At 36.1% G+C, this 24933-nt stretch overlaps 1 protein-coding gene across 1 annotated transcript in view; it reads left to right on the top strand.

Annotated features, from left to right (window-relative positions):
* Positions 1-991: 991 nt before the first annotated feature.
* LOC127169853 (ERC protein 2) overlaps positions 992-24933 on the top strand; it is a 58539-nt gene continuing 34597 nt past the window's right edge. The window contains exons 1-7 of the mRNA XM_051117512.1: positions 992-1105; positions 2950-2994; positions 6234-6389; positions 9870-10037; positions 11018-11185; positions 18764-18901; positions 20457-20543. Coding sequence (XP_050973469.1) covers positions 992-1105; positions 2950-2994; positions 6234-6389; positions 9870-10037; positions 11018-11185; positions 18764-18901; positions 20457-20543 — 876 coding nt within the window. The remainder of the gene's footprint in view (positions 1106-2949; positions 2995-6233; positions 6390-9869; positions 10038-11017; positions 11186-18763; positions 18902-20456; positions 20544-24933) is intronic.

Genomic DNA, 24933 nt, shown 5'->3' with positions numbered 1-24933 from the left:
TTTACGTGATGGGGCGACGATTCTCGGAGTCCAATCTTAGGGGGACTTAGCAGCTAATGAGGGTACTGTTCAAATATAAAACACTATTTAATCACTGTTCTTTGTGTGCTTGATATTAGTAATGGCTACACTTTACGAAGCACAGAAGCCTCATAATTCCTCAACTGTTTGTAAAAGAGGTAATTACCTGAAGCTTTTCAACACCATGCACTTTGTGTCACGTCACAGCAAGGGGCTCAGAAATTGACTGGTATCAGGTCATATGCTGCTAGATGCTTGGACTACATCATCCAATGGCAAAAATAAAAAAATAAAAAAATAAAAATGTTTTTGTCCTGAAGCCTGTCTCTAGAATGATTGTATGATTTTCTTCATATAATAGCTGATTTATATGTTGAGCAACTTGACTGAGTGGAGTGGACTGACTGTGTGCAAAGAGAAATGGTGCAAAAAAAGAACGACTGGAGCACAGCCTACTGTGCTGCAGATCCTGTTGACATTTTGGCTGCAAAATCAGTCTTATTCATTGCGTCTTTTGCGCTTATCTGTGATGTCTCACAGACCAAAGCAAAGAATACAGGTCTGTAGGTAAGGGTTTGCTGACAGATCTTCTTGCTGCGGGGAAAACACCTCACATGAATTATTGACAATGGCTGCCTGAGGGCGTGTTTACCAGCCTGCTGTGTCATTATGAGAGAGATCACATTTTAGACGAAGAAAGCCATACAGTTAAAAAGCAATAGAAAATGAAATGAATAATAGATAGAGACAGAGACCTGTAGCACAACTAAAACATGTAGAAGAAAACCTAGGAAGAGGGAAGGGAAGAACAGACGTTTACACGTAGCTTAGCTGTCAAAACATCACAAAAAGGAATTAAATACTGTTCTAGAAAGAGCAGCTGGTTAAAATGAGCATAAGAGGACGTCATCTTCTGGACAGTGTAAGAAAGCGATAGGAAGACACAGAGGCACTGCGCTGGCATGCGAGAATGATGAGTCGACATCCCTGTTTCTATCGAGTTCCTCCACAGGAGTTACACAGGAGAAACCAGCTAACAGATGCCACCCAGACTAAAGTGCTGAACACCGTCATCAGCGTGAAGGTGAGATCTTTAACACTGATTCTGAAAAATACAAACTTATGTCAGATCATACAAGGATGTAATGTGTATAGATTGCCATTTAGTTAATAGCATGCAAAATACCCGGATACCCCATGGAACAAGGTCCAGCTTTTCTTTTTTTTTTTAAGTGGGTAGTTTTGAAATGGCAATAGCCACACAATAAAAGCAGTTGTGAAAAAATGATGGATTTTATTTAAAGGAATTAAAATCTTAATATTAACTCTAAAAGGTCACATTTGAGTTGATTGTAATGCATTTTTGTTTACGCTTCTTTCTAAGCAATATATCTTAAAAGAGTCTCTTTAATTAGTAAAGAACGTGCTGATCCAATCCAGGAAACTTGCCAGGAGTTCATACACAATGAAATTCAATCCAACAGAAAGCTCACAAGACAAAAATGGATTGAGTAAAGGAATGTCAGTTGTCTGCAGACAGAGTCTAGTAGTGACCACTAGGGGACACCAAAAATGCTGTGATGGGGAAGGCAAAAAACCTGCCAGTAGTTCTTATCAGAATAACCCCAATCAATTCAGTTCAGCCCAGAAAAAAAAAATAAAAACAAAAAAACAAAAACAAAACACTGTTAAAATCAACCTTCGTAATCCTCCATGATTAAGTTAATTTCAGCAACATAAACATATTTCAACAATATTTCCACATGTACACTATAATACTCAATCATAGCACTCACTCATAGCAGTGGGCCTTTCCAATGAACCCTAAAATAAGACACACCCCTTGAAAACAAGTGTTCAAACCAGAAGGTCAAAGGGTGGAAACAACCATTTATTTCTAAATTGTGGGAGAAAAAAACAAACAAACAAACAAAAAAAAACTTTACCCCTTTACAGAAAAAGGCAGTTCATGGTCCCTTTAAGGATGGGCTCAATCACAAAATCTTTCAAATGAACTGAATGCTTCCTAAAAAATCCCATGAAGTACCACAAAAACCAGGGAGTATTGATGAAACACATCACCTTTTCTGAAGCGTGGAACATAAATCACACAAGCCAACTGCACATTATAACATACTACAGAAGTTTTGAAAAGAACAATTGTTATTTAATTATATATATTAGCATAAACACACAATGCTAGACAGGGAGTGAATATAATCCAGCTAACGTTTAGAATTAATTTATAGCTGAAATGTTGCAGGGACTTGCAAAATGTATTCTTTATAATGTATTGTTAAATAAATACCATTAAAAATAATGTCAGAAAGATAACATTTTATACAAGGTCATCATTGTCCCAGTTTGCACTGAGGCAGGGTCTTTACAAGAATCTGAATTTGTGTAGAAGATATACTGATTCACAACCTAGGGAACCAGAAAGCTGATTGAGACTCACTCTGTGAGCACACAAACAGATCGCATCCAGTCATCTGGACTGCAATGATAACTGGAAAATCCCCTATATTGCACAGTTTGCTCCACTATGGTCTTACATTTTTTGGAATTTTGAACAGGATACTAGTGTCATCTAATGGGAGGCTCCATTAGGCACTGTCTAGACACACAAAGCCCTTCAGGAGGAAGAGCTCTCTCTCTCTCTCTCTCTCTCTGTGTGTGTGTGTACATACGGATAACATGCATCAGTCATGACACTGATCTGTAAATCACTTGGTTCATTATTCCTGCAGCTGAACTGCTTGCTAACATTCTGCTCTTATTGTAAATGCTGAGGTTTTTACTGTATTTGTGTGTGTGGGTAAGCAGCATCTTTTTGTGATTATCCATGTGGATGTAATTTGATGTCTTTTATATGCATTCTCATGAAATTAAAATGTGCTGATATATACATTATATCATGTGTTTCAGAGAACATCACCAGCTTTGTGTTATGAGCCTGATTTCATATGGAAGGTACAGTACACACATAACCCTGTATAGAATCATACGTCATACATTTATACACATCTGCTATGCATTTGTGTATAAAACATTTTCATCTTTTCAAAATGATTGTCATTTACATTTCTTGTTCAGAACATTATGTAATAAGAGATCTAGTTTGGACTGCTATAGGGATGACAGGGCCATTTTTCCTGTGGAATGGTTGACCAGCTGTAAAAACAAAAAACAAAACAAAACAAAACATAGAAGAAACTGGGACAAGGCAAGTGATGTGAGAACAGTAAATTTAACACAATACATGCTAGAATACTAGAAAGGCACTGGCTAGTCACAGGATTTAAATCATGAACGCATAAACAGAAGTTCACTCACCTTGAAAAATAGTCCTTCTGATAAAAACGATTTAGACAACCGAACAGTTCAATAACACTCATCCTGTTTACTGAAGAATTAACTTAAGTGCTTAGAAAAAATATGAGCTGCACATTTCTTTTAATCCCTTTCATACACTTATCCTATTGTACCTCTAGTAAAGCATTTTTAAGGATTTTCATAAAGTGATGATAAACTGTTGTAAACAACAGCATTTTGTGGATGGAGCTTAAGTTACATTGAAACCGGAAGATTTCTTTAATACCAGGGTACTGCAAGAGGATTGTCCCTGTAATAAGTTCATGGCACCATTCTATGAGGACATCACATGACAGTTCCAATGGCTCTGTGTGTCTGGGGTTGTAAATCAAAATGTGTGACTGTGATTAATCACACATTTTGTTTTTTAGTTAATGCATTCAGTTCCAAGAGAACGAAATAAAATGAATAATTAGTAATGCAATTTCACCATTCACCACTGACTAATGAGCAGGTGTTATACATGTGCAATTAATCATACATTAACTTCACTCTAAACCCGGATAAGTTGAATCTACTTTAAAAAATTGAGGAAACTGGTTGCCCTTAAAAAAATTAAGTAATGTAAAGTTTATTTAACTTAAAATGTTTTGTAATATGAATTACAAAGGTCAGTTTATTTAACTTAAAATGTTTTGTAATATGAATTACAAAGGTCAGTTCATTTAACTTAAAATGTTTTGTAACAATTTCATTTGCAATTATTGTAACTATTATATTTAAGTTAAATATACCAATTTTTCTAACTTAAATCTACACTGTAAAAAAATTAAACGCAAAAAAACAGTGAAATGCATGGCAGCACAGGGTGCCAAACATTTACCATTAATGGAAATAATGGTTAAAGACCGTTTTTTTAAAAAACAGTCAGTGACTGGCAGAAGCAGCTTCCAAACAAAAACTGCAAAATTAAAGTCAAACATGCAAAATTTTCTCAAATGTTTCTTTTTTTTTCTTTTTTAAAATTGTTATTGTACATTTATTATCCAGATTATCATCATGAAAGTTTTTTTGCAGTTACCACTAACAAGCAATGGAACACATGAAAAAACTATCGTAACTATCACTACAAAATGACATATAACAAAACACCAACATTTGACTGTCTTCTCCAGGACTAAAGCTTACGCTCTACTCTTCAGCACAATGGTAACCCACAAAACTCAGACAACAACCACATATGCTTATACAATGGTCTTTAACCATTATTTCCATTAATGGTAAATGTTTGGCACCCTGTGCTGCCATGCATTTCACTGTTTTTTTGCGTTTAATTTTTTTTACAGTGTCGATTTAAGTTAGAAAAATTGGTATATTTAACTTAAATATAATAGTTACAATAATTGCAAATGAAATTGTTACAAAACATTTTAAGTTAAATGAACTGACCTTTGTAATTCATATTACAAAACATTTTAAGTTAAATAAACTTTACATTACTTAATTTTTTTAGGGCAACCAGTTTCCTCAATTTTTTTAAGTAAATTCAACTTATCCGGGTTTAAAGTGTTTGGGCAACCCTAACAAGATTATATTGTATCTTAGTGAAATTGTATTTTAATGTAATACTGTAAATTTGTAAATGTAAAATTCTGTGTGATAAACATTTTAATGACGCAATGTTAATGTGTCTGCTCGAACCACCACAAACATTCTTATGCTGTTGTTAATGTGAAATTTTTTTGCTTTGTTATTGTTTTTTTTTATTTGTAATACAACAATAACAACAACAACAAAAAAAAAAATATGTAAAAAAAGACAGCATAAATGATGTGTTGTAAACCCACATTCTAATCTCCTTAGCCAGACAACCTATATGATTTGTGCTTTTGGTCATGCACCTGGTTGTAGCATAAAACTACAACTTGTATAGTGAATAGTGTCTGAGGTTGCCAGAAACAGAAAGTTTCTGTTTGTGTACCACCTAATTTGCATTTTCAATCAGCCTGTCTGGCTTTTTTTTTTTTTAGTTGGTTTGAATAGACTAATCACATGTAGAAATAAGACCAAATTTTCATGCCAAAAAGGAAAATAAACAATATTGTGCTGGTGTGAACAGGCTTTTATAGACATGACGTTTTATAAAATAGATTCCAAACACTGATTTTTTTTTTATTTTAAGGTGGGACAAAAAGCTTCAAAAAGAAATTGAAAAAGAATGTAACCTTATTTAATCTTGTGACCTATACTGTGCCAAGGAATTGTAATAGCTTTGTGATTGGTCAAAACCATCATATATACAGATAACATCTACTACGTGCTGTGGAACCCATAAGCTTGACATTTGGCCTCGCTTTTGTACATCTGAAAAGTTTTTAATTTTAGAATTTTACATTTGAAGTGCAGTTTCTTTTTATCTTTTTTATCTCAGTTTCTTTTTATCTACCTTTAAAATTCCTATCCACAAACTAAAAATTTAATTTGCAGTAGTATGCAGAACTACAAAGTTTGTCAAGACAAACTTTCAGTGATGGCTTTGTGTGATGATGATGATAATAGATAAAGTCTTCAAGGTGAAAGATTTAAGGCCTTACAGACGGTTTCTTAAATAGTTGTGTGTTAGCATGCATATTACTAGAATATTAGCCACTTATTAGTACTAATTAAGCACATATTAATGCCTTATACTACATTCTATATCCCTAATCCTACCCAATAACTAAACTTAACAATTACCTTACTAACTATTAATAAGCAGCAAATTAGGAATTTATTGAGGGAAAAGTCGTAGTTAATAGTGAGTAAGTGCTCCCGATTCTAAAGTGTTACCAAATATATTAAGTTAACAATCATCTGTTTGTTTAAAAGATCTTTTTAACCTTCTTAACATCACACAGGACACCAAAATTGCATCACTGGAACGGAATATTCGAGACCTGGAGGACGAGATCCAAACGATGAAGACAAATGGCTTTTTGCACACAGATGGCCGGGGTGAAGACTTCAAACAGATGGAAGTCTATAAGAACCACTCAAAGTTCATGAAAAACAAGGTAAGAATGGACTCTCTGCACAGAAAGACCGATGGAGGGATGGGTGGATGATTAGTACTAGTAGTGTTTTGTCAGCCTGTATTGTACAACAAGCAGCTTTGGAGCTGAGCAAACTGAGGTGATCACTAAACAGGTCCTAAAATGTCCTTTGTCATATGTAGTACAAAGATGGGCTATGTCTGAAATTACCCCCATACCCTTATATATGGCACTATTTGAGGGGACAGCCGCTTGTAGTGACTAAACCACACTGGAGATAATCAAGTGGACTTGTTCACTCATTCACTCCCTTAATGCACCTTAATAATGAGTGCACAACCAATGTATGACTTGCTGCTAGAGAATACCCACTCCTTTGCAAGCGTCACATTGAATTAATGACCGTGTTTCACTAAAAGATGCACTCAGTTTCTGAATTCACTCACTTGTTTTTATTCACTTATTCAGTGGACTATATTAGTGCAGTAATGTATAGAACAGTAAATGAAGGATTTCAGATACTGCTTCAGATTCATTCAGATTCAATTCTACAAACAAGTCAAATCACATAGTAAAGTGCAAAAATGCATACACAAATGATTCCTGTGGCTCAAACAGTAGAGCATCGCAGTAGCAACACCAAAAATAAAAGTGAGGTGACATGTAGGCCACGTATGGTATAGTCCATAGTGCTCTGCAATTGCCCTATCCAAGTTAGTTTTGCTGCGGCACCCATAAAGCATTCAGGGTTTCAGTGCCTTGCACCTCAGTTGTGGATACTGAAGGTGGAAAAGAGTGCTGTTCATTCATTTCACCCACCTACAATCCTTGCCCGGAACTGAGAATCAAACCCAAGAACTTTGAGTTACAGTTCTGACTCTCTAAACATTAGGCTGCCCTAACAACTACCCTAAGCACATTGGATAAAAGCGTCTGCTAAATACATTTATGTAAGTACTCTCTGACCAGTTACTTTTTTTGATTTTCATTTTGTCATTATTATCTGTTTTTGGTGTGTAGTAGAAAGCAGTGTATGCCAGGATTACTTGTGGTCAGAAACCTCTGCAGATCACCACAGTTTGTGTCAAACATTGATTATCAATTGAGACTGTGGTAACTCGTACTGGGTCAGTGTGAAGAACAACAACTCCACTTTGAGCTGACCAAGGCCAGTGAGCACTGTTATATGTGCTCCATGACATGTACAATTCTGACTATGTCTAAACCTGAATTTCTTGGAGTCAATTTAAACATACAAGTTGCAGGAAAGTCATTTGAGGGAGATGAAACAGACCCCTTAAAAACTTTGTCAACCCTATGGCAAAAATAGATGTCCTGAAGTATACAAGAAATGCTAAAGCACAATAAAAGCAGCACTGAAATTAACAAAGACACTGAGGTACCATTTACAAGCAAATGACAAAATTGTTTCTCAGTGGAGAAACAAATTTTTAGGTGAGGCTCAACTGAAAATACATAGCTTTGCACTAAAAAACAACAACAGCTCTTCTGTATAAACTATTTTCCTCTGAAAAGCTACACTTGCTGTTTGCCACACTCAAATGCAGATGTTGAACATCTGTTCAGGCAAATGGGTGTGGTTAAAATTACAGTTAAGAAATAGAATGTCACAGTTTTGTACCAGCAGAAACTACTAACCACAAACTGCTTCTGCAACATTTTGGAATCACAGCAACATACAGCTTTAAGGTTGCTCCATCCTCTTTTGCTGGTTCCAGACAATGCAGTTAGACAGTGCAAATTAAGATTATTTCTATGATTCTTTATACTTACTTATGCAGTGGACTTTCTGGAACTGGGAAAAACACAAAAGCTGATGGGGGCACTGTGCACTGCAGTATCAATGAGGACAGTGCCAGCATTTGGCAAAAACCAGAACTTGAGCGGGATTGCCTAACACATATTTACATTTAGACATTTAGCAGATGCTTACAAAAGAGGACAATGGAAGCAACAAAAATCAACAAAAGAGTAATAACATGTAAGTGCTATGACAAGTGTCAGTTAGCCTAACGCAGTACACATAGCCAAGTTTTTTTTTTATTATATAATAAATAAAAAGAAAACAGATAGAATAGAAAATTAAAAAGCAAGCTAGTGTTAGGCCTTACAAAAAGAACAGAGAAGCAAGTGTTAATTTTTATTATTATTATTATTATTATTATTATTATTTTATAGAAAACAAGCAGTAAGTAAATGAATAGAGTTTTTTTTTTTAAGAGAATCGAATTAGAATAGAGAGTGCTAGAGTGAGAGAGTCAAATAAAGATGGAAGAGATGTGTTTGTAGCCGATTTTTGAAGATGGCTAAGGACTGCTCGGATTGAGTTGGCCAGGTCATTCCACCAGACGGTACATTTAATGTGAAAGTCCATAAAAGTGATTTTGTGTCTCTTTGGGATGGTACAATAATGCACCGTTCACTTGCAGAACACAAGCTTCTAGAGGGCACATAAGTCTGAAGTAATGAATTTAGGTAAAGGGGGTGCAGAGCCAGTGGTGGTTTTGTAGGCAAACATTAATGCCTTGAATTTTATGCGAGCAGCTATTGGTAGCCAGTGCAAACTGATGAAGAGAGGTGTGACATGCGTTCTTTTCAGCTCATTAAAAATTAATCGTGCAGCCACGTTCTGGATTAATTGTAAAGGTTTGATAGAACTGGCTGGAAGACCTGCCAAATGAGCATTGCAATAGTCCAGCCTGGACAGAACAAGAAGGAGTTGTGAAGCATGTTCCAAAAGAAAGGGCCTGATCTTCTTGATGTTGAATAAAGCTCATCTGCAGGACCAGGCAGTTTTAGCAATGTGGTCTGAGAAAGTCAGTTGATCATCAATCAACTGAAAGGTTTCTGGCTTAAAAGTTTTCTGGCTATTAAGTTGCTACCTACAATTGTTCAGCAAGCAAGTCGTCTACTGTTGGCTAAACTTTCATTTTTCAACTTTCTGGACCGACCTCCTCTTTCCACCTATTGCTGGCATGATTTATCTCAACTGTATCACATTATGGTTGTTCATTTATGTCAGAAGAAAACTGGTCCCGCTACTCCTCTGAAACGAACTCTATTGTATAAATGTGACTTGACTTGCCGTTTATGATATACAGTAACTTATTAGCTTGTACTTATATTTGTTGATAGCTTGGAACTGAATGCATTTGCTAGTTAATAACAAAATACAATAAATCTAATCACTGAATAATATGATCACTGTTAAATGAATTTATTGTTAAAAAATCTGATCATGAAACGCTGTTGTTTATATTACTTTCAGAAACAAATCTAAACTAACAGATTCCACATACTGTAATATTATTTGCTGATATGAAGGATGAGACAAGAAGGCAACATGTCACGGTTTCATCTCTCTAGTATATTAGTTTTTTTGTTTTGTTTTAAATGTTTTCCATGTTATATATTATGTTTTTTTTCCTCATTGTCTTAACATGTTAATCATTGTTAACTGTTTATCTGTCTCTGTCTCAGATTGATCTGCTGAAACAGGAAGTAGTAAAAAAAGAGTCAGAGTCAATGGCACTGCAAACTAAGCTTGACACACTCAGCAATCAAAACTCAGACAGCAAACAGCACATAGACGTCCTGAAGGAATCTCTCATAGCAAAAGAACACAGAGCTAATATCCTTCAGACAGAGGCAAGTATTTCCATAAAACATAAGTGTACATTCATCTGTCACACTTTTCACATCCATAAATAGCAGCATTTGACTGTGATGTTCTTGTTATTTTGATATCAAAACCTTCAGCTTGCATTTTAGCTGAATATCATCATTACAGCTCACATGCACCACTCAATGCACCAATGGAAAAATGGAGTGTGATTTTCTGCGTTTACATCAGATAAATTAGTGAAAAATTCTATAATTCTATAATTGAATAAGAAAGAACATTGAGTCTGAAAGTGGGGTTGAGGGCAAAGTGCCATAATGTGAAATAAGCCATTTTTGCTGTGTTTGTTGTTCACATCACAGTGAAGCAGCTATGCGCAAAGACACAGTTTATAACTGAATGGTGTACCTCTCAGATGTAGAGTAACCTAACCCTTAGTTCTCACATTCTCACTGCATTTTTAATAGCCTGAAATGCTGTAACCTGCATCCCCTGACTATATATTGGAACTATGTGTCTTTTCAAAATTAGCAATAAACATCCTAAATGATGTAGTCAGAAATAGTTATCAACAACACTATATTACTAAATAATTTACCTGTTAAACAGGTGTGCAGGAATTTCTGAGACCCTTTTGAATCATAACTCTGACAGGAAAAGTCATTAAACTAGCGTTTTTCGGCATTCGATGAACATTTGTTTAAAGGAGAAGTCCACTTTCAAAACAATGATTCACGTATAATGTACTCACCCCCTTGTCATCCAAGATGTTCATGTCTTTCTTTCTTCAGTCGTAAAGAAATGATGACCTAAAATAAAAGATCATGCCTTGAAAGACACACAGTTCTGACAGCTGTGTCAGAAAAATTCTTTGAGTGGTCCCAAGTCTGCTGGGGGAAAAAAAGAATTATAAATAAATAAATAAATAATCTTGAAACATAATATTTCACTTTAAAGATTATCATTGTTAGGTTTAAATTTCCTCTAAAGTACTGTTTGTTGTCAGGTGGATGCTCTGCGTCTACGTCTGGAGGAGAGAGAGTCATTCCTAAACAAGAAGATCAAACAGACCCAGGATCTCATAGAAGAGAAGGGAACACTTAATAGTGAGATATGTGATCTGAAGGACATGTTGGAGGTCAAGGAGAAGAAGATCAACATCCTGCAGAAAAAGGTACACCAGATAAATTTGAAATGAATCTACAGGAGAGTAGATTCATATCGGTGGACTTGAATTTGAAACATGGTGTGTATTGATGTGTATAAGGAAAGGAAAGAAGGTGACTTGTGGCCAAGGTGACCAACACGTGGAATTTGTGCTCTGCATTTCTCCCATCCAAGTGCGCACACACACACACACACACACACACACACACACACACACACACACACACACACACACACACACACACACACACACACACACACTCAGAGCAGTGGGTAGCCATATTGCTGCAGTGCCCGAGCAATTGGGGGGTTGGTGCCTTGCTCAAGGGTCTCACCGCAGTCGTGGTATGGAGGGTGGAGAGAGTGCTGGTTATTCACTCCCCCAACCTACAATCCCTGCCAGACCTAAGACTCAGAAGTCCAACTCTTTAACTATTAGGCCACGACTAGAAACAAGACACCTTCTGATGTATATTCATGTTTATTTTGTGCTATAATGCTATAAGTAGTACAAAGGAAGAGATGATTGGTTTACATGCTGCTTGAACTGAGGTGCTACAGCGATCTGTAACGACACATTAAAGAGCCACAAAATGGTATTTATTGTTTGAATTTAAAAAATGCCAACATTTGAAAGATGAGGCTTTGTTTCATACCAGAGGTAACCTGCTCTGTCTTGTCTGTCAGCACATTGTCAGTGTTCTCTTTGCTCTGCGATATGTTTTTCACTGCGTTAGAACATGATGCGTGCTGTGAGAGCACCCAAGAGTGTCAGACATAGCAACAGTAACTAAGGGGGGCAGGTCTTTGCGATGGGTCCAGGGCTAGATTTGAGCAACGAGTTTGGAGTGGGTGGTGAGTGAGAGTTATTTAACAAAGTAAGGCATGTTTTTGGTTCAACCTGTTGTTTTGGTCCAAAACAGATGCATTACCAGTGTTGCATTTATTCATTATTATTCATTGTGGTATGTCTGTGCGCCTTGGCAGTATGTTTCATACACCAGTCAGACCAAACATAAAACATGCCATATTCATTAACATGCTAAAAGTTTATCCTGAGAGCTATCATCATAGGTGGCTCGAGGACCTCTCTAATTGGTGAATCTCACATCAGTCAGACAAGTTACAGTTTTAATACACACAGTTTTAGTGTTATATTTAGCTTTACAGCATAAAAACCTGACACAAAGGTTTGTGCTTCTGCGAGTGAGTGACTTGCCACAGCACTTGTTTGACATAGATAGAGTGACCTCTTTAAAGCGATGTGCATGGTTATCTAACTTTTATCATCAAATCAACTGCTCTTTGCTTTTTTATTTTATTTTATTTTATTTTATTATTTATTGATTATTATTAATTATTTTTACAGTGGAGCAGGTTGTATTTAAAACTACAACTAAACTAAGAAAGCTGAGTTTCCACAAAACAGAGAACAGAAATTAAACACAAACATATACATAGACACAGACGCACACAATAAGGTACAGACTTCACTGAAGAGCTGGTCACTGCCCAAAGACTGAACACAAAGGGAGGAGGGAACAAACAGGAGAATGGAATCGAGGCTAATGAACAGGGCATTTAGCAGGGTTTGGGGCATTGACGCCATCTGCAGGAGAGCAGAGCACAGAGCTCAGGGTGTAAGTGCTACCTGCAGGCCTGGAGCGAGCATGGCATTGAGAGCTCAAGGCTCTGGTCAGGAGGGGAACAGCAATCCAGACACAGGATCTTTATAGATTCAACTGTCATGAAAGATCACATCTACACTGTGCTGCAGTTATTATTGGTAACACTGTCAATGCTCTAAATTTATCATATGGAAGACACAAGAATTGCTTTATTGCTAGGTTTATTACCCATCCAATATTTTGCATGCCAGGGATTGGACATTCGAGGGAACACAGATGAGCATTCAAGTTTAATTTAGTTAATAAATTTATGAGTGCAAAATGTTCCAGTGCTGAAGTCATCGTTGGCTCACAGGGAACTGCTGAGTAGCAAGTTATTCTGTAATTTTGATGTGTGTTTTCTGGTGTAACATTTTTATTGTTAGCATTATTGTGAAACCAAGGAAGATGGTTTCATGCTAATCTGATGTATATTTTGTGACTTAAAAGGGAGCCTGCAAGCCATACTATATGTGTATGGGCGATAGTTCAGAGTCTGAGCACCTTATTTTATTACTGCAAGAAAACAATGCAAACAGCATATCACATTAAAGAGCTTTTCAATTATCCAAAGTTTAAAATAATAATTACAACCAAAGACTGTTTTAGATGATTAAATAAAAGGTATTTCATTAAACAATTATGCTTACATACTTCATGCATGCACTTTATGATTCAATCCTCAGTCCTCAACAATTACATTAAATTGAAGTTGTAAAATAAACTAATATTTCCACACCACAGAGGATTATTCTAAATGCAGGTGGAAATTCCTTTACGCTACAAATCGGAGCCGGATATACAACACGCTCACTGTAAAAAAGGTATATTCTCTGCTTGTTCTCTGTCCATTGCCAGTTTAGGAGACAAATTCATTAATTCATTATGTAAATTGATATTGTAAGGATTACCCATTAGCCCAAAGGTGGAATCCAACAGCATGGCTGAAGGTATACTGCGTGTAGGTGTTTATCTGCTCTTCTGTAAAGTTGATCTAAATTATGAGGATTCAATATAAATTTGATTATAGCTTTGTGTTTAATCTGTTTAAGGTTTCAAGTGATCATTAAATTTAGACTAATCACAAATATTGGTTATGTATTAATTTAGATATTTCATTATTTTGTATATCCCATACTTTCAGTTATCTGCTCATTACGGACCTGATGTCATACAGAGTCTCAAGACGGCCGGTGTCACAGATTTCACAATCACAAATTCGCCATTCTGACCTTAGTCAGAGGATGTAGGTTGACTTACATGAGTGGGCCGCCTACTGCTTGCTCTTGACCAGAAAAGTAGTTTAGTTAGTCTCTTTCATACAACTTTCTAAATCAAGTCTAGTACCTAGTATCAATCCTGAACTTGGTAAAAACAATTATGTTTATTTAAAATAGGTTTCAAGCCTCTCAAATTTAAAAGGGTTACTGTATAGCTTAACTAGTGCATGACATTTACAACACCAAGATCATGGATTCCCAAGGAATGGACATACAATGCATGCACTGTACATTTGGATACAATGATCTGACAAATGCATTAATGTTATGTAAATGATGACAACATGTTGCTTCTCATTTACATAAAGTTGATAGCCAATAATCTTTGTCACTCTGGTTGCCAGAAATTCCCAGTTGTTTTGTTGCTATAAATTGCTTTCACTGCCTTTCATTTGTAGAGCGATTTCAATAACGCACATTTCTGAATGTGATTTCAAGAGGATGTGGTACAAATTGGGGCAGCTTAGACCGGTCATAATCTTGACTCCTTCGGCTGTTTCAGTGGTAAATCTGCATACATAATTGGAGCCAAACAATCTCAATTTAGAACAAAAATGCTCTCAGTTTAGAGCCCCGCAGAAAAAGGCTTGTGTTTAAACACACGCAAATGCAACTATGCACTCCCAGTCCCACAGACGCTCTCAATTACTACCAAATTCACATGTAAATTTGCATCAGACCTTAGCTGGGAGTTGACACATATAAGACAGAACTTCAAGAATGTTTGATCTGAATACATTAGACAAAGAGCTGCAAGGATGTGAAGGGAAGTGCAAGGGAAGTGAAATTCCAATGCTCTTCCCTTATAGTAATCTAAAAAGACAACTCACAAAATAGTTCATCATGGTAATGAATATGGCAGCGCTAAAGTAATTGGTTTTGGTGGAATAGATCTGCTACGCTGCTGCTGTTGCAATAGGAAGTACCGAGACTTACTACTGCCAGTACATTTACAGGCATGCTGTTGTGAACATGAAAGATGCGCTGCTGCTGCACAAATAGCACACATGAGATTACCCCGCAACTAAGAAGGAGATCAAAAAAAAAAAAAAAAGGTCAATACCATTTATGTAAAGAGCATGTAAATGTGCTGAGGAAGATGGATGGTCACAAGCCATCAAAAAAAAGCCAAGTTGCTTGAATTTTTGCACCAAGAGTGGCATGAAGTCATCCAACAGCAATGTGAAAGACTGGTGGAGAGCATGTCAAGATGCATGAAAGCTGTGATTGAAAGTCAGAGTTATTCCACCAAATACTGATTTCTGTTCTCCCAACTCCCAAGCTAAAACATCAGTCTCAACCCAGAGTCTGAAAACATTGCATCTTGCCATTTTCTGCAAATAAATGCTCTAAATGACAATATGTTTATTTGGAATATGGGAGAAATGTTGTCAGTAGTTTATGTGGCATCTAGTGGGTTAAAAAATGTATATAACACTTTATCCATAACACATTCTCACACTATATTGCTCATGCTTGGCACTGATGACTGTTTTTAACTCTGCAAGCAGCAATAATGATCAGTAGCACAGGCGTAATTTGCACATCTCATTCATAGAATTGTTTAGTCACTCAATCTTCACGAGCAAATTCCATTAGCATCCCTGATCATTTTGAACATAAATTGCAGTTTCTACATTAATATATTGTTTCTCAAACATGATCAAGCTCTTTGACTATAAATATCTTTAGGTGAAATACATTTTTCTTAATAAGAGCAATGCATATATACACACACACACACACACACACACGTTATAGGCTCTTTTTGTACATGAGATGTATTTGTTTTTCACTACTTGATTTGACTCGTTGTCTTCTATTAGTATCTTACGGTCAAATGCATATTCTTGCTCTTTACATGCTCCTCCTGCATGACACTGCTAAAGTGTAACTTGCATGCAAACCTTATCTGACACTATCTGACAAACCATATCTGCCAAAACTTTTGCACAATATTATATCGTTATATATATATATATATATATATATATATATATATATATATATATATATGAAATTATAAAGCACTATTGTAATATAAAGTGGTTTATTTTACTTTTACACATCATGGATCTGCACTGTAAAACGTGAACCTGTGCAGTTGTTGCTTTGATCTGATACTACCTATCATTCTAATTTTATTGTTATAGCCTAGTTCAATCAAGATTATGTAACATAAAATGAGAGAATGTTATTTCAACTTAAATCCATCACAGTGACAAGAACAAACACATTCAAAACATGCACACCTGCTCCATGATAATTACTGAATGTTGGTTCAATGAGAAATTATGATTTGAAATGATTATATATTTTAAGTTGCAGCAAAGTGAAAATCACAATGGACAGCGCTACTCTTCAGACCACTGTAAAAAAAAATAGTTAAAAAATCACCAACATCTCTCTCTCTCACACTTATTACAATCCAGTCTGACTTTTTTTCTTTCATACTAAACTTCTTATTGAGAATTGAGGTTTAGATGTTGATGTTGAAAATAAAGTTTGAAGTCGCCATTGTAGAGATAAGCGTTTGATTTAACTGGGCTCTTGATTCTTCAATACTTAACCTCAGTTTTTCTCTGATTGCTGCAACTATGTATTTCTAAGGAACATTTGTTATTGCAACAGTTGTGAGAGAAACTCTGATCAGATCTTGGTTACTCATTGATCTAGTCATCATGTAATAGTCAGAATCACAGGTCATATCAGGAGTCTGATGTCTGGGAATGTTTGCTGTTAGTCTCATGATGTCATGACAATCAGATATTGCAATTTTGGTCTTTTATCATATGGGAAGTGTTTTGCGCTGTGTCTTTTTGACTCACACAAAGATCAAGAATCAGCACATGAATCTCAACAATGGTGACAATTTTACCTAAATGGAGAAATCAGGTTACATCTACTGACTGTTATGCTTTAATAAAACTTGTTTTTTTTCAGGATGGTTGAATTCAGATATAATTCAGATATAATCAGTAATCATTTATTTCATTTCAACAAAACCAGTTATTTTAGATGTTACCACATGAATTACAATTTCTTGTTGAACCAACAAAATATTTTTTTCAGTAAGCATTCAGAAAGTTTTATAATAAAAAATATGTATGACATCTCAACTTACAACAAATGTGGAAGCAAAACAGCCAAACAAACAAACAAATAAATATTACAGTTTTTCTCAATTGCTTAAACACATTTCTTGAAATTATGCCTTGCTTTTGCAAAACTCTAAACACAAATCCGTAACTTCTAACTCAATTCCCCGAACTTACTATATTCAAGTCAAAATGAAGCTCTCCACTCAAAACAACTCAATCTCACTGAAAAAAACAAACTTTGCTCTCAGACATGACACACAAACCCTCAAAAACACACGCACTACAACAGTTTTACACACTGATGAGATCAATTCAAAACAGTAATACGAAAACTGGTAATAAGTGTTGCTTGGGGAAAAAAATGCACATGATGAACACAACAAATGTATGCATTTGCAAGTGTTTTAATCCTTAATTTATTGTACTGTAGAGTACAGCACAAAACAGCAAACAACAACAAAAACAATTATTCTGCCCCAGCATCCTGTCTTTGGTCTGGGACGGGCCAAAGAACCTCCTCAACATCACAGACTAAATTGGCCCTGGACAGGCAGCGGGGGTAAAATCCTGGCACGCATCAACTAAAATATATAAGACTGCTTGTTTTCTTGCCCTTGCCCTTCCTATTTCTCTACCATGTTGTTGTGGTTGTCCTCCTCCTTCTTCTCCTCCTCTTCCTCTTTCACCTCCTACTCTTTGTCTTCGAAATTGCATATTACTGTATTAGTCAAAAATTAAATTAAACAAAAGCATTAATGTCTTGCTTCTTCTTAGTGTCCATTTCCATGGTGACTCCTGGATTTGGTGCTCTGTTGAGAATGTCTTCATGTCATCTCTGTGAGCATACTAAACTTACTCCTGACTGAACTGTGTTTTTGGAATGAATTATGAGTAATCAGGTTTAGGGTATGTTGGTAAGAGTGATGTGAGCTGGCGGTTTTGAACCTTTCAGGAAATGCAGGATATGTTAGGGCCATTGGCCACTAGAGGCTGCTAACCATTTGGGGGAACCTGAATTCTGGGATGACGTCACACTATTACAGGGAGTTAATCCTGCTCTTCCAAATGGTTTTTGTAGCTTTTTGGTAATATATTATGGGTTAATGATTGAAATGGAGGCCAGGGTAGAGTAAGGGAACATGAATGTGGTTTGTCTTTCACTGCAGTATGTTCAAAATGAGAAAGATTTGTTTTATTGCAGCAGGATAAAACGGGTGAATAAAAAATAAAAAAAAAAACGAAATATTGTCACCTGTGTTGGATTTCAGAGGGTTGCATGCTCTATTAAATAGTGGGTTAACATCATTAAGGAAGATGATCAATTGTAAGTTGCAGAAAACATACAAACTCTGTGCTAAAGCTGTACTTACAGTGATGTACTTCTGAAAATGCATTATTATTATTAGTTAGTTTTTTTTTTTTTCCTTATTTGGCATTGAATGGTACTGTGCATATTGATTTCATATATTTAGCCACAAATTTACTCAGCACAGGTGCTGAGTTCTTAACAGTGATTATTTCTCCCTGTGTCTCTCAGGTTGAGAACCTGCAGGAACAGTTAAAAGACAAAGACAAACAGCTGGACAGTTTGGGGGACAGAATGACGTCCCTGCAAGCCGACTCCAGCAACACGGACACAGCTCTCATTACACTGGAAGAGGCTCTCTCTGAGAAGGTGCTGAACATATGTGAGAGCACAAGAAAGAACATCGGTGTGCTCATTAATTTACTGTCAGTTGTAACATCATGAAACATCAGACACCATAAGGCAGACACACCTACCTGTAAGGTTCTAGTGATCTGAAAGACTTTTATTAGTTCAGGTGTGTTTAATTAGGGTTGAAGCTAAATTTGCAGGAGCAGGATTGGACAGGATTGGACCCATTCCACGAGATAAATGGTAGCTGGCAGTGCTATTTCCAAATAAATAAAGAAAGAAAGAAAGAAAAAAGAAAACAAACAAACAAACAAACAAATACTTAAATTAAATAAATAAATAAATTAATTAATTAAAAAAGTAGTAGTAGTCAACACTACAAAGAACGATTGTCAAACATCAGCTCGAATGTCATAGATGGTGTAATCTTTGTGACGCAATCGACCCAAGTTTCAAACCACCTTTTGCCAAACTTCTTTTCCTCCCTTTTCATATCTTATATCACATCGGAAAGGCATTATTTATTTTCAACAAAAATGAAGGAAATAAAATCAAAAAGTTGAAAATAAAGTATCGGGTAGGGTTAGGGTATAGGTGTAGGGAAGGCTTTTATTGTCCCAGTAAGGTGGAATCCATTTAATAATTTGTACTAAAATAGTAATTTACACTCAATATGTTATTATAATGTACTACAATACTGAGGTGCAAATAATTGCCACTATTTGCAATAAGCAAAAAAAATGCTATTTTAACATAGTGTAAATAGAATCTGTAGCTATTTGCACTTACTGTAAACAGCATATCACTAAAAATACTGCTATTTTCACTTAGTGTAAATATAATCTAGTTTAGTTAGTTTAGTTTTATTTCTTTTTGTTATTATTATCATAATTATTATATTGTCTTATTTCCAACAAAGTAATGTGGAAACATTTCAGTTTTATTTCCAGTAATAGCCATCCATCCATCCATTCATTCATTCATAAATAAAGAAATAAAGAAATATAAACCTTGCTGACGTAACATACAGTATGAACATTATTTTGAAGTATATTTATTTAAAAGTTGACTCCACAAAGCCCAGATTATTTACTGACTATAGAACTGCAGAAATGGCTACTCAAAAAACAATCATTTAGACTGAGGGGCTGTTTACTTAACACAGTTTTCAACTTATAACAGAAAGCTTTTAATGCGTTTTGTTATTTACAAGACAAAAGCATTTTGGGGACCTGAAAATGATACGGTTATCTTCTCCATGCAAACGTGTTTCATGTTCAGACTATAGGCATAATACAGCATCCGTGTGAATGGGCATTGTTTTGACAATGTTGTCATCTGTACTCCTTTCAAAAACGCAAAGGCAAAATGTTACGGTTTTCAGTACATCATTGTAGTGTAAATGTAGCTGTAATTTAAACAATTCCACATTTCAAACCACCACAAACTTGGAGGAATGGAGCACCATTCTTAACTGCTGCCTTCTTTGTTCTTAACCAAAAGTGGATCAAAGAACAAAACAAAACAATATATACTGTATAAAAATGACTAACCAATGCTTTCTCTGCAACAGATAGAAGAGGCAGAAATGTATAAGAATGAAAATAAGGAACTGAAAAGCCAGCTTGCCAGCCTACAAGAGCGTCTCTCAGAGAAAGAGGTATGTGAGTAGAAATGTCATAGGACACCTAAACTTTCTCAGGTTCCAAAACTTCACAGCAGGCTCATTTCTCAGCAGCTCTCGAAATGTCAACCACAGCATGTTTATCATAAATTCAGCAGCTAAAAGAATCCAGTGGAAACTGTAAATGCAAAAGCTCTGTAAATCACACTAAATAATGTGCAAGTGAGGTAAATTGTAAATGTAAATCACACTAAATAAAACAGGCAACCAAGGCTATAAATACAAAGAGAAAACAAGCAAATAAACAGAAACCATGGAAACAAAATAACTTTGCAAACTAAGAGGAGGATGAACTAAACACAGTAAATGTGAACACATACAGTATACCAACAGGAACAAAAAAATACTTCAATGTAAAAGTCCTGAGAAACACAGAATTCAGGTGGACTGTGACAAAGGTAAAACCAGGGGCATACAGTCTGAATTATTATAATGTAACCCTCTGGGGTCTGAGGGTGTTTTGGGGCCCCAGAGAAGGTTTGCCATTGACATTGGTGCTTTTTTCAGTATCTTAAAAACATATTAATGGCTGAAGTCTAATTACATTGTAATCAGCACAAACTGGGCTACAATAATATGTAAGCAACATGAATGTACATGTTTGTGTTTTTGAGAAAACAACGTTTATGCGTGGTTAGTGAAAATCAATTTTTTTTAAGTCACTGAAATAAGATCAAGAAACACATACAGAACATTTGTTCACAAGACTTTTGAGAAATGGATGTGGTAGGCTAGCTCTGTGGTAGAGTTTTTTCTACAAAATGATGTGAACATCTCAAAAAACATCACATCAAAAAAACAATATACTTATTTACAGTTTCTAAGACGTGTTTTGTGATCGAAAGGGAATATGCGAGGGAGTGACAATGGCCATTGAATATTTAGTGATTCACACCTGAGAGACAAAAGACCCTCCCCTAATGGCCCATCAGTGAGACTGTGACTGTCAGGTAAGAAACAATGTAAGAAGATTCAAAGATCTCATCAGACTCTCCTCATAATAAAATTCAGTTTAAATTGCTGTTTAAAAGGATATGGCCTGTACTGTACTGTAATATTTATTTATTTATTTGCTGCAAATAGTTATTTATTAGGATAATTATTTATTGATTTTTATTCAGACTTAAATTAGAAAACTTAATTCACAACTGGAACATTGCTGCAACCATTCATGAAAGAAAGAGCTTGCAAAAAGTAATCTCAAGTAATATATATACGAAATCATATACATTTCCGTTTGGGCCTGAGTTACATAAATGCTTTGGTGCACTGGGTTCTAATAGACAAAGTTCCTTTGTGCGCTTAATATTACCTTGAGTAATTCTTAGCATTGCTTCAGTAATACTCAATTCCAATAGTCTTTGAAAGACAGAGAGTGAAAGAGGGATAGACAGTAAATATACTTTATAGATGTCCTCATCCTCCCTTTGCACAATCTGTCCTTATTGTTCATCATGCAGGGACAATCTGTTAGGCAATCAAAGTTTATGAGAATGTTTTCTTTTATGTTCTTTTGAGCATACAGACATCGATCAAGGAAAATTATACCTTCTTGTTTTTTGACATGGTGCCACGTGTAGTGGCAGTTTCCCAAGAGAAGCAGTCGTAAACAATCCTGAGACTTTACAGCTTTAATAACAGTATCAGTATGCTTGAAGCACTGATTAACAAAATCCAATGAAAATAATCTGCTATAGCCCACAGGCCTTTGCATATTTACTGTACTGGCATTTATTGTTCTGTCACAGTTATGAGTAAGATCATGTTTAAAAAAAATCACTAGGTAAAAAAATTACTAGGTAAGTCTTACAATGTAGTAATACATTTATATAATTAGCAGACGCTTTTATCCAAAGCAACGTACAAAAGAGGAACAAAGCAACTTGTCAAAGAGTCAACAACAGTTGTAATACACAACGCTAACAAGATTAGAAACCAAGCTAGATAAGAGGAGAAATGCAGAGAAGAAATTTATAAGTGCATTATTTTAACCCTCTGTGGTCAACAAATGCGCTGACGAGTTTTGTGGCATTTTTCCTTATAACCCCTAAAAGAACTTGAATTACTGTGACATATCACGAAAATCTGACTTTTTCCATGTTTAAGTGCTATAATCGGGTCCCCGGCAGAGTATGTGAGCGGAGTGGAGTGGGAGCAGAGCGCGGAGTGGAGCGGTGTGATTTTTAATAGAGTGAGGAGCGGAAATTTTAAAAGTCGGAGCGTTGTGGTTTTTACTCGCTCCAAGAGCGCTCCACTACCGCTCCATCACGAGTACAATTCATGACAACGACCCAAAATATAACTGAATATATAGCAAGAATTCATGTGTTAAACATAGCCTATTTAGCTAGCTTGATAGAGATGGATAACTCAAATCAGAAAGAATGTGAAAACTAGGATGACGTCAATGGACGAGCATAAAGTTATAGTTTTCAATGAATTAGTTTGTTCTTTCAAGATATTTAATATTTTCAAGTGAAAGCGTGTTTTAAACAAGTACAACACTTATTCACGCAATTGCTCTGTCAATAATATCCGATTTCGAATGAGAAGAAATCTATAAGAAATGCAGCGATCTGTACGTAAAATAACTGACGAAACGTATTGTTATTATTATTATTATTTTTTTTTTTTATCACAAACATTTGCACTGCAAAAAGCAGCAATTATACCTTTTAATGCTGACTGACAACAATGTTAGCTTGGCATGAGGAAAAAAGTTTGCGCACTAGTGTTCCAATAAGCCACTTTAAAACTACACTTTCGTTTTATTTCTGTTATTTTCTTCTTTTAATATACGTTATGAACAGAACTGTGGTATTTCAAACATACTGATATAGTTTAGACGCGGAGCGAAGGCGGAGCGGTGTTTCTGGTATCAGTGAGCGAGGAGTGGAGCGGGAGCGGGAAACGGTGAACCCGGAGCGGAGCTGGAGCGGAGCGGTTATAAAATGCGCGGAGCGGTTATAAAATGCACGGAGCGCGGAGGGGAAATTGTTGTCGCTCCACTCCGCTCACATACTCTGGTCCCCGGTGCATCTACCAAGCCAGAAAATGTGAGAAGGACAACCCAGTAACCCAGTTTTTGGTAAGCCTATTCTGCAAGCATATGAAAAAGCAAGCGCATCAGATTTCGCTCCCCCCGGTGACATGGTAAGGGGATGTTATTATAATATTACCACCCCTTAATCTGCACGTTTCCACCCGCTGTGCCTTCATTTTGTTTTTACAAATTTTTGGATTTATTGATTTATTTACTGTATATGCTATGATATGTATATGATACTATGCTGTTAGATATTTTTTCTCGTTGTGAAGGAACAACAGAGCGTCACTTATTCAGTGACCGGAGCATAAGTTTGTAGCAGTGAACTGAGGTAGGGAGGAGCTGTTCCAGTGGTGGTCCTGAAAGCCAACATTAAAAAAAATTACATTTGATTCTGGCCACAACTGGGAGACAGTGGAGTGTGATCAGGAGGGTGTGAGATGGGTTCTCTTTCACTGATTGAAGACTAGACGTGCTGCTGTTTTCTGGTTTATATGTAGAAGCTAAGCTGCGCTGTTTGGAGGGCCTGCCAGTAGGGCATTACAGTAGTCCAGTCTTGAAATTACAAGCACTTGGATGAGTAACTGTGCTCCTTATTCTGAAAGAATTTCTTGTTACAATTCCTTGTTACTTGTTACATTTCCTCTTTTCATTTGACTTGCCCCCATTCATTTTCAATTACCCCCCCAGAAAAGTCACGGCATGCTGTGGGGTCTCTCTTAAAAGTTAATGGACTGAGATTGTTGAACAGTGTTACTTTATAAAAACGAGTGACTTTAACACTTTTAATGTCATATTTAGTAAAGATTTGCATTGTTTTATTTTTGTAATATCGATAATTTTCTCATCCAATTTTTTGAGGAGACACTGCCTCCCTTGCCTCAGAGGAAACGCCCTTGATTTAGTTGCTGTTGTGTGCACACCACACTTTTCAACAGGGAGAACTGCTGACAACTCTGTCTGGTCTACAAACTACATTTCACATCCAAACACATGCAAGAACTGATACATAAAAATAACGTGAGATCACGCATGAGACTGGAGTTCTTGCTTAAGACTGGATTTTTTCCTGTTAGAAATATAATAGAACAATGTGAAGGAGAGATGGTTGCTTGCAAAGGCCTTGCGTGCTGATGTTTTGTAGATCTATGACTTTATCACCCCCTGAACTTACCCTTTCTCTGTATCATGTTCTCTCATTGGTTTAATGGCATCAATGGCAATAATTTTCAGTCAAAACACATTTCACATTGCAGCACTCAGGTACGACTTAGGCATCAGTGACTCATCAGCACCTTCAGACTGCTTCTTTGATAACAC

This window comes from Labeo rohita, chromosome 8 (genome assembly GCF_022985175.1).
Source record: "Labeo rohita strain BAU-BD-2019 chromosome 8, IGBB_LRoh.1.0, whole genome shotgun sequence".
NCBI classification, from domain to species: Eukaryota; Metazoa; Chordata; class Actinopteri; order Cypriniformes; family Cyprinidae; genus Labeo; species Labeo rohita.
Note: the sequence above shows the minus strand (reverse complement) of the source record. Positions and strands in the feature narration are given on the sequence as shown.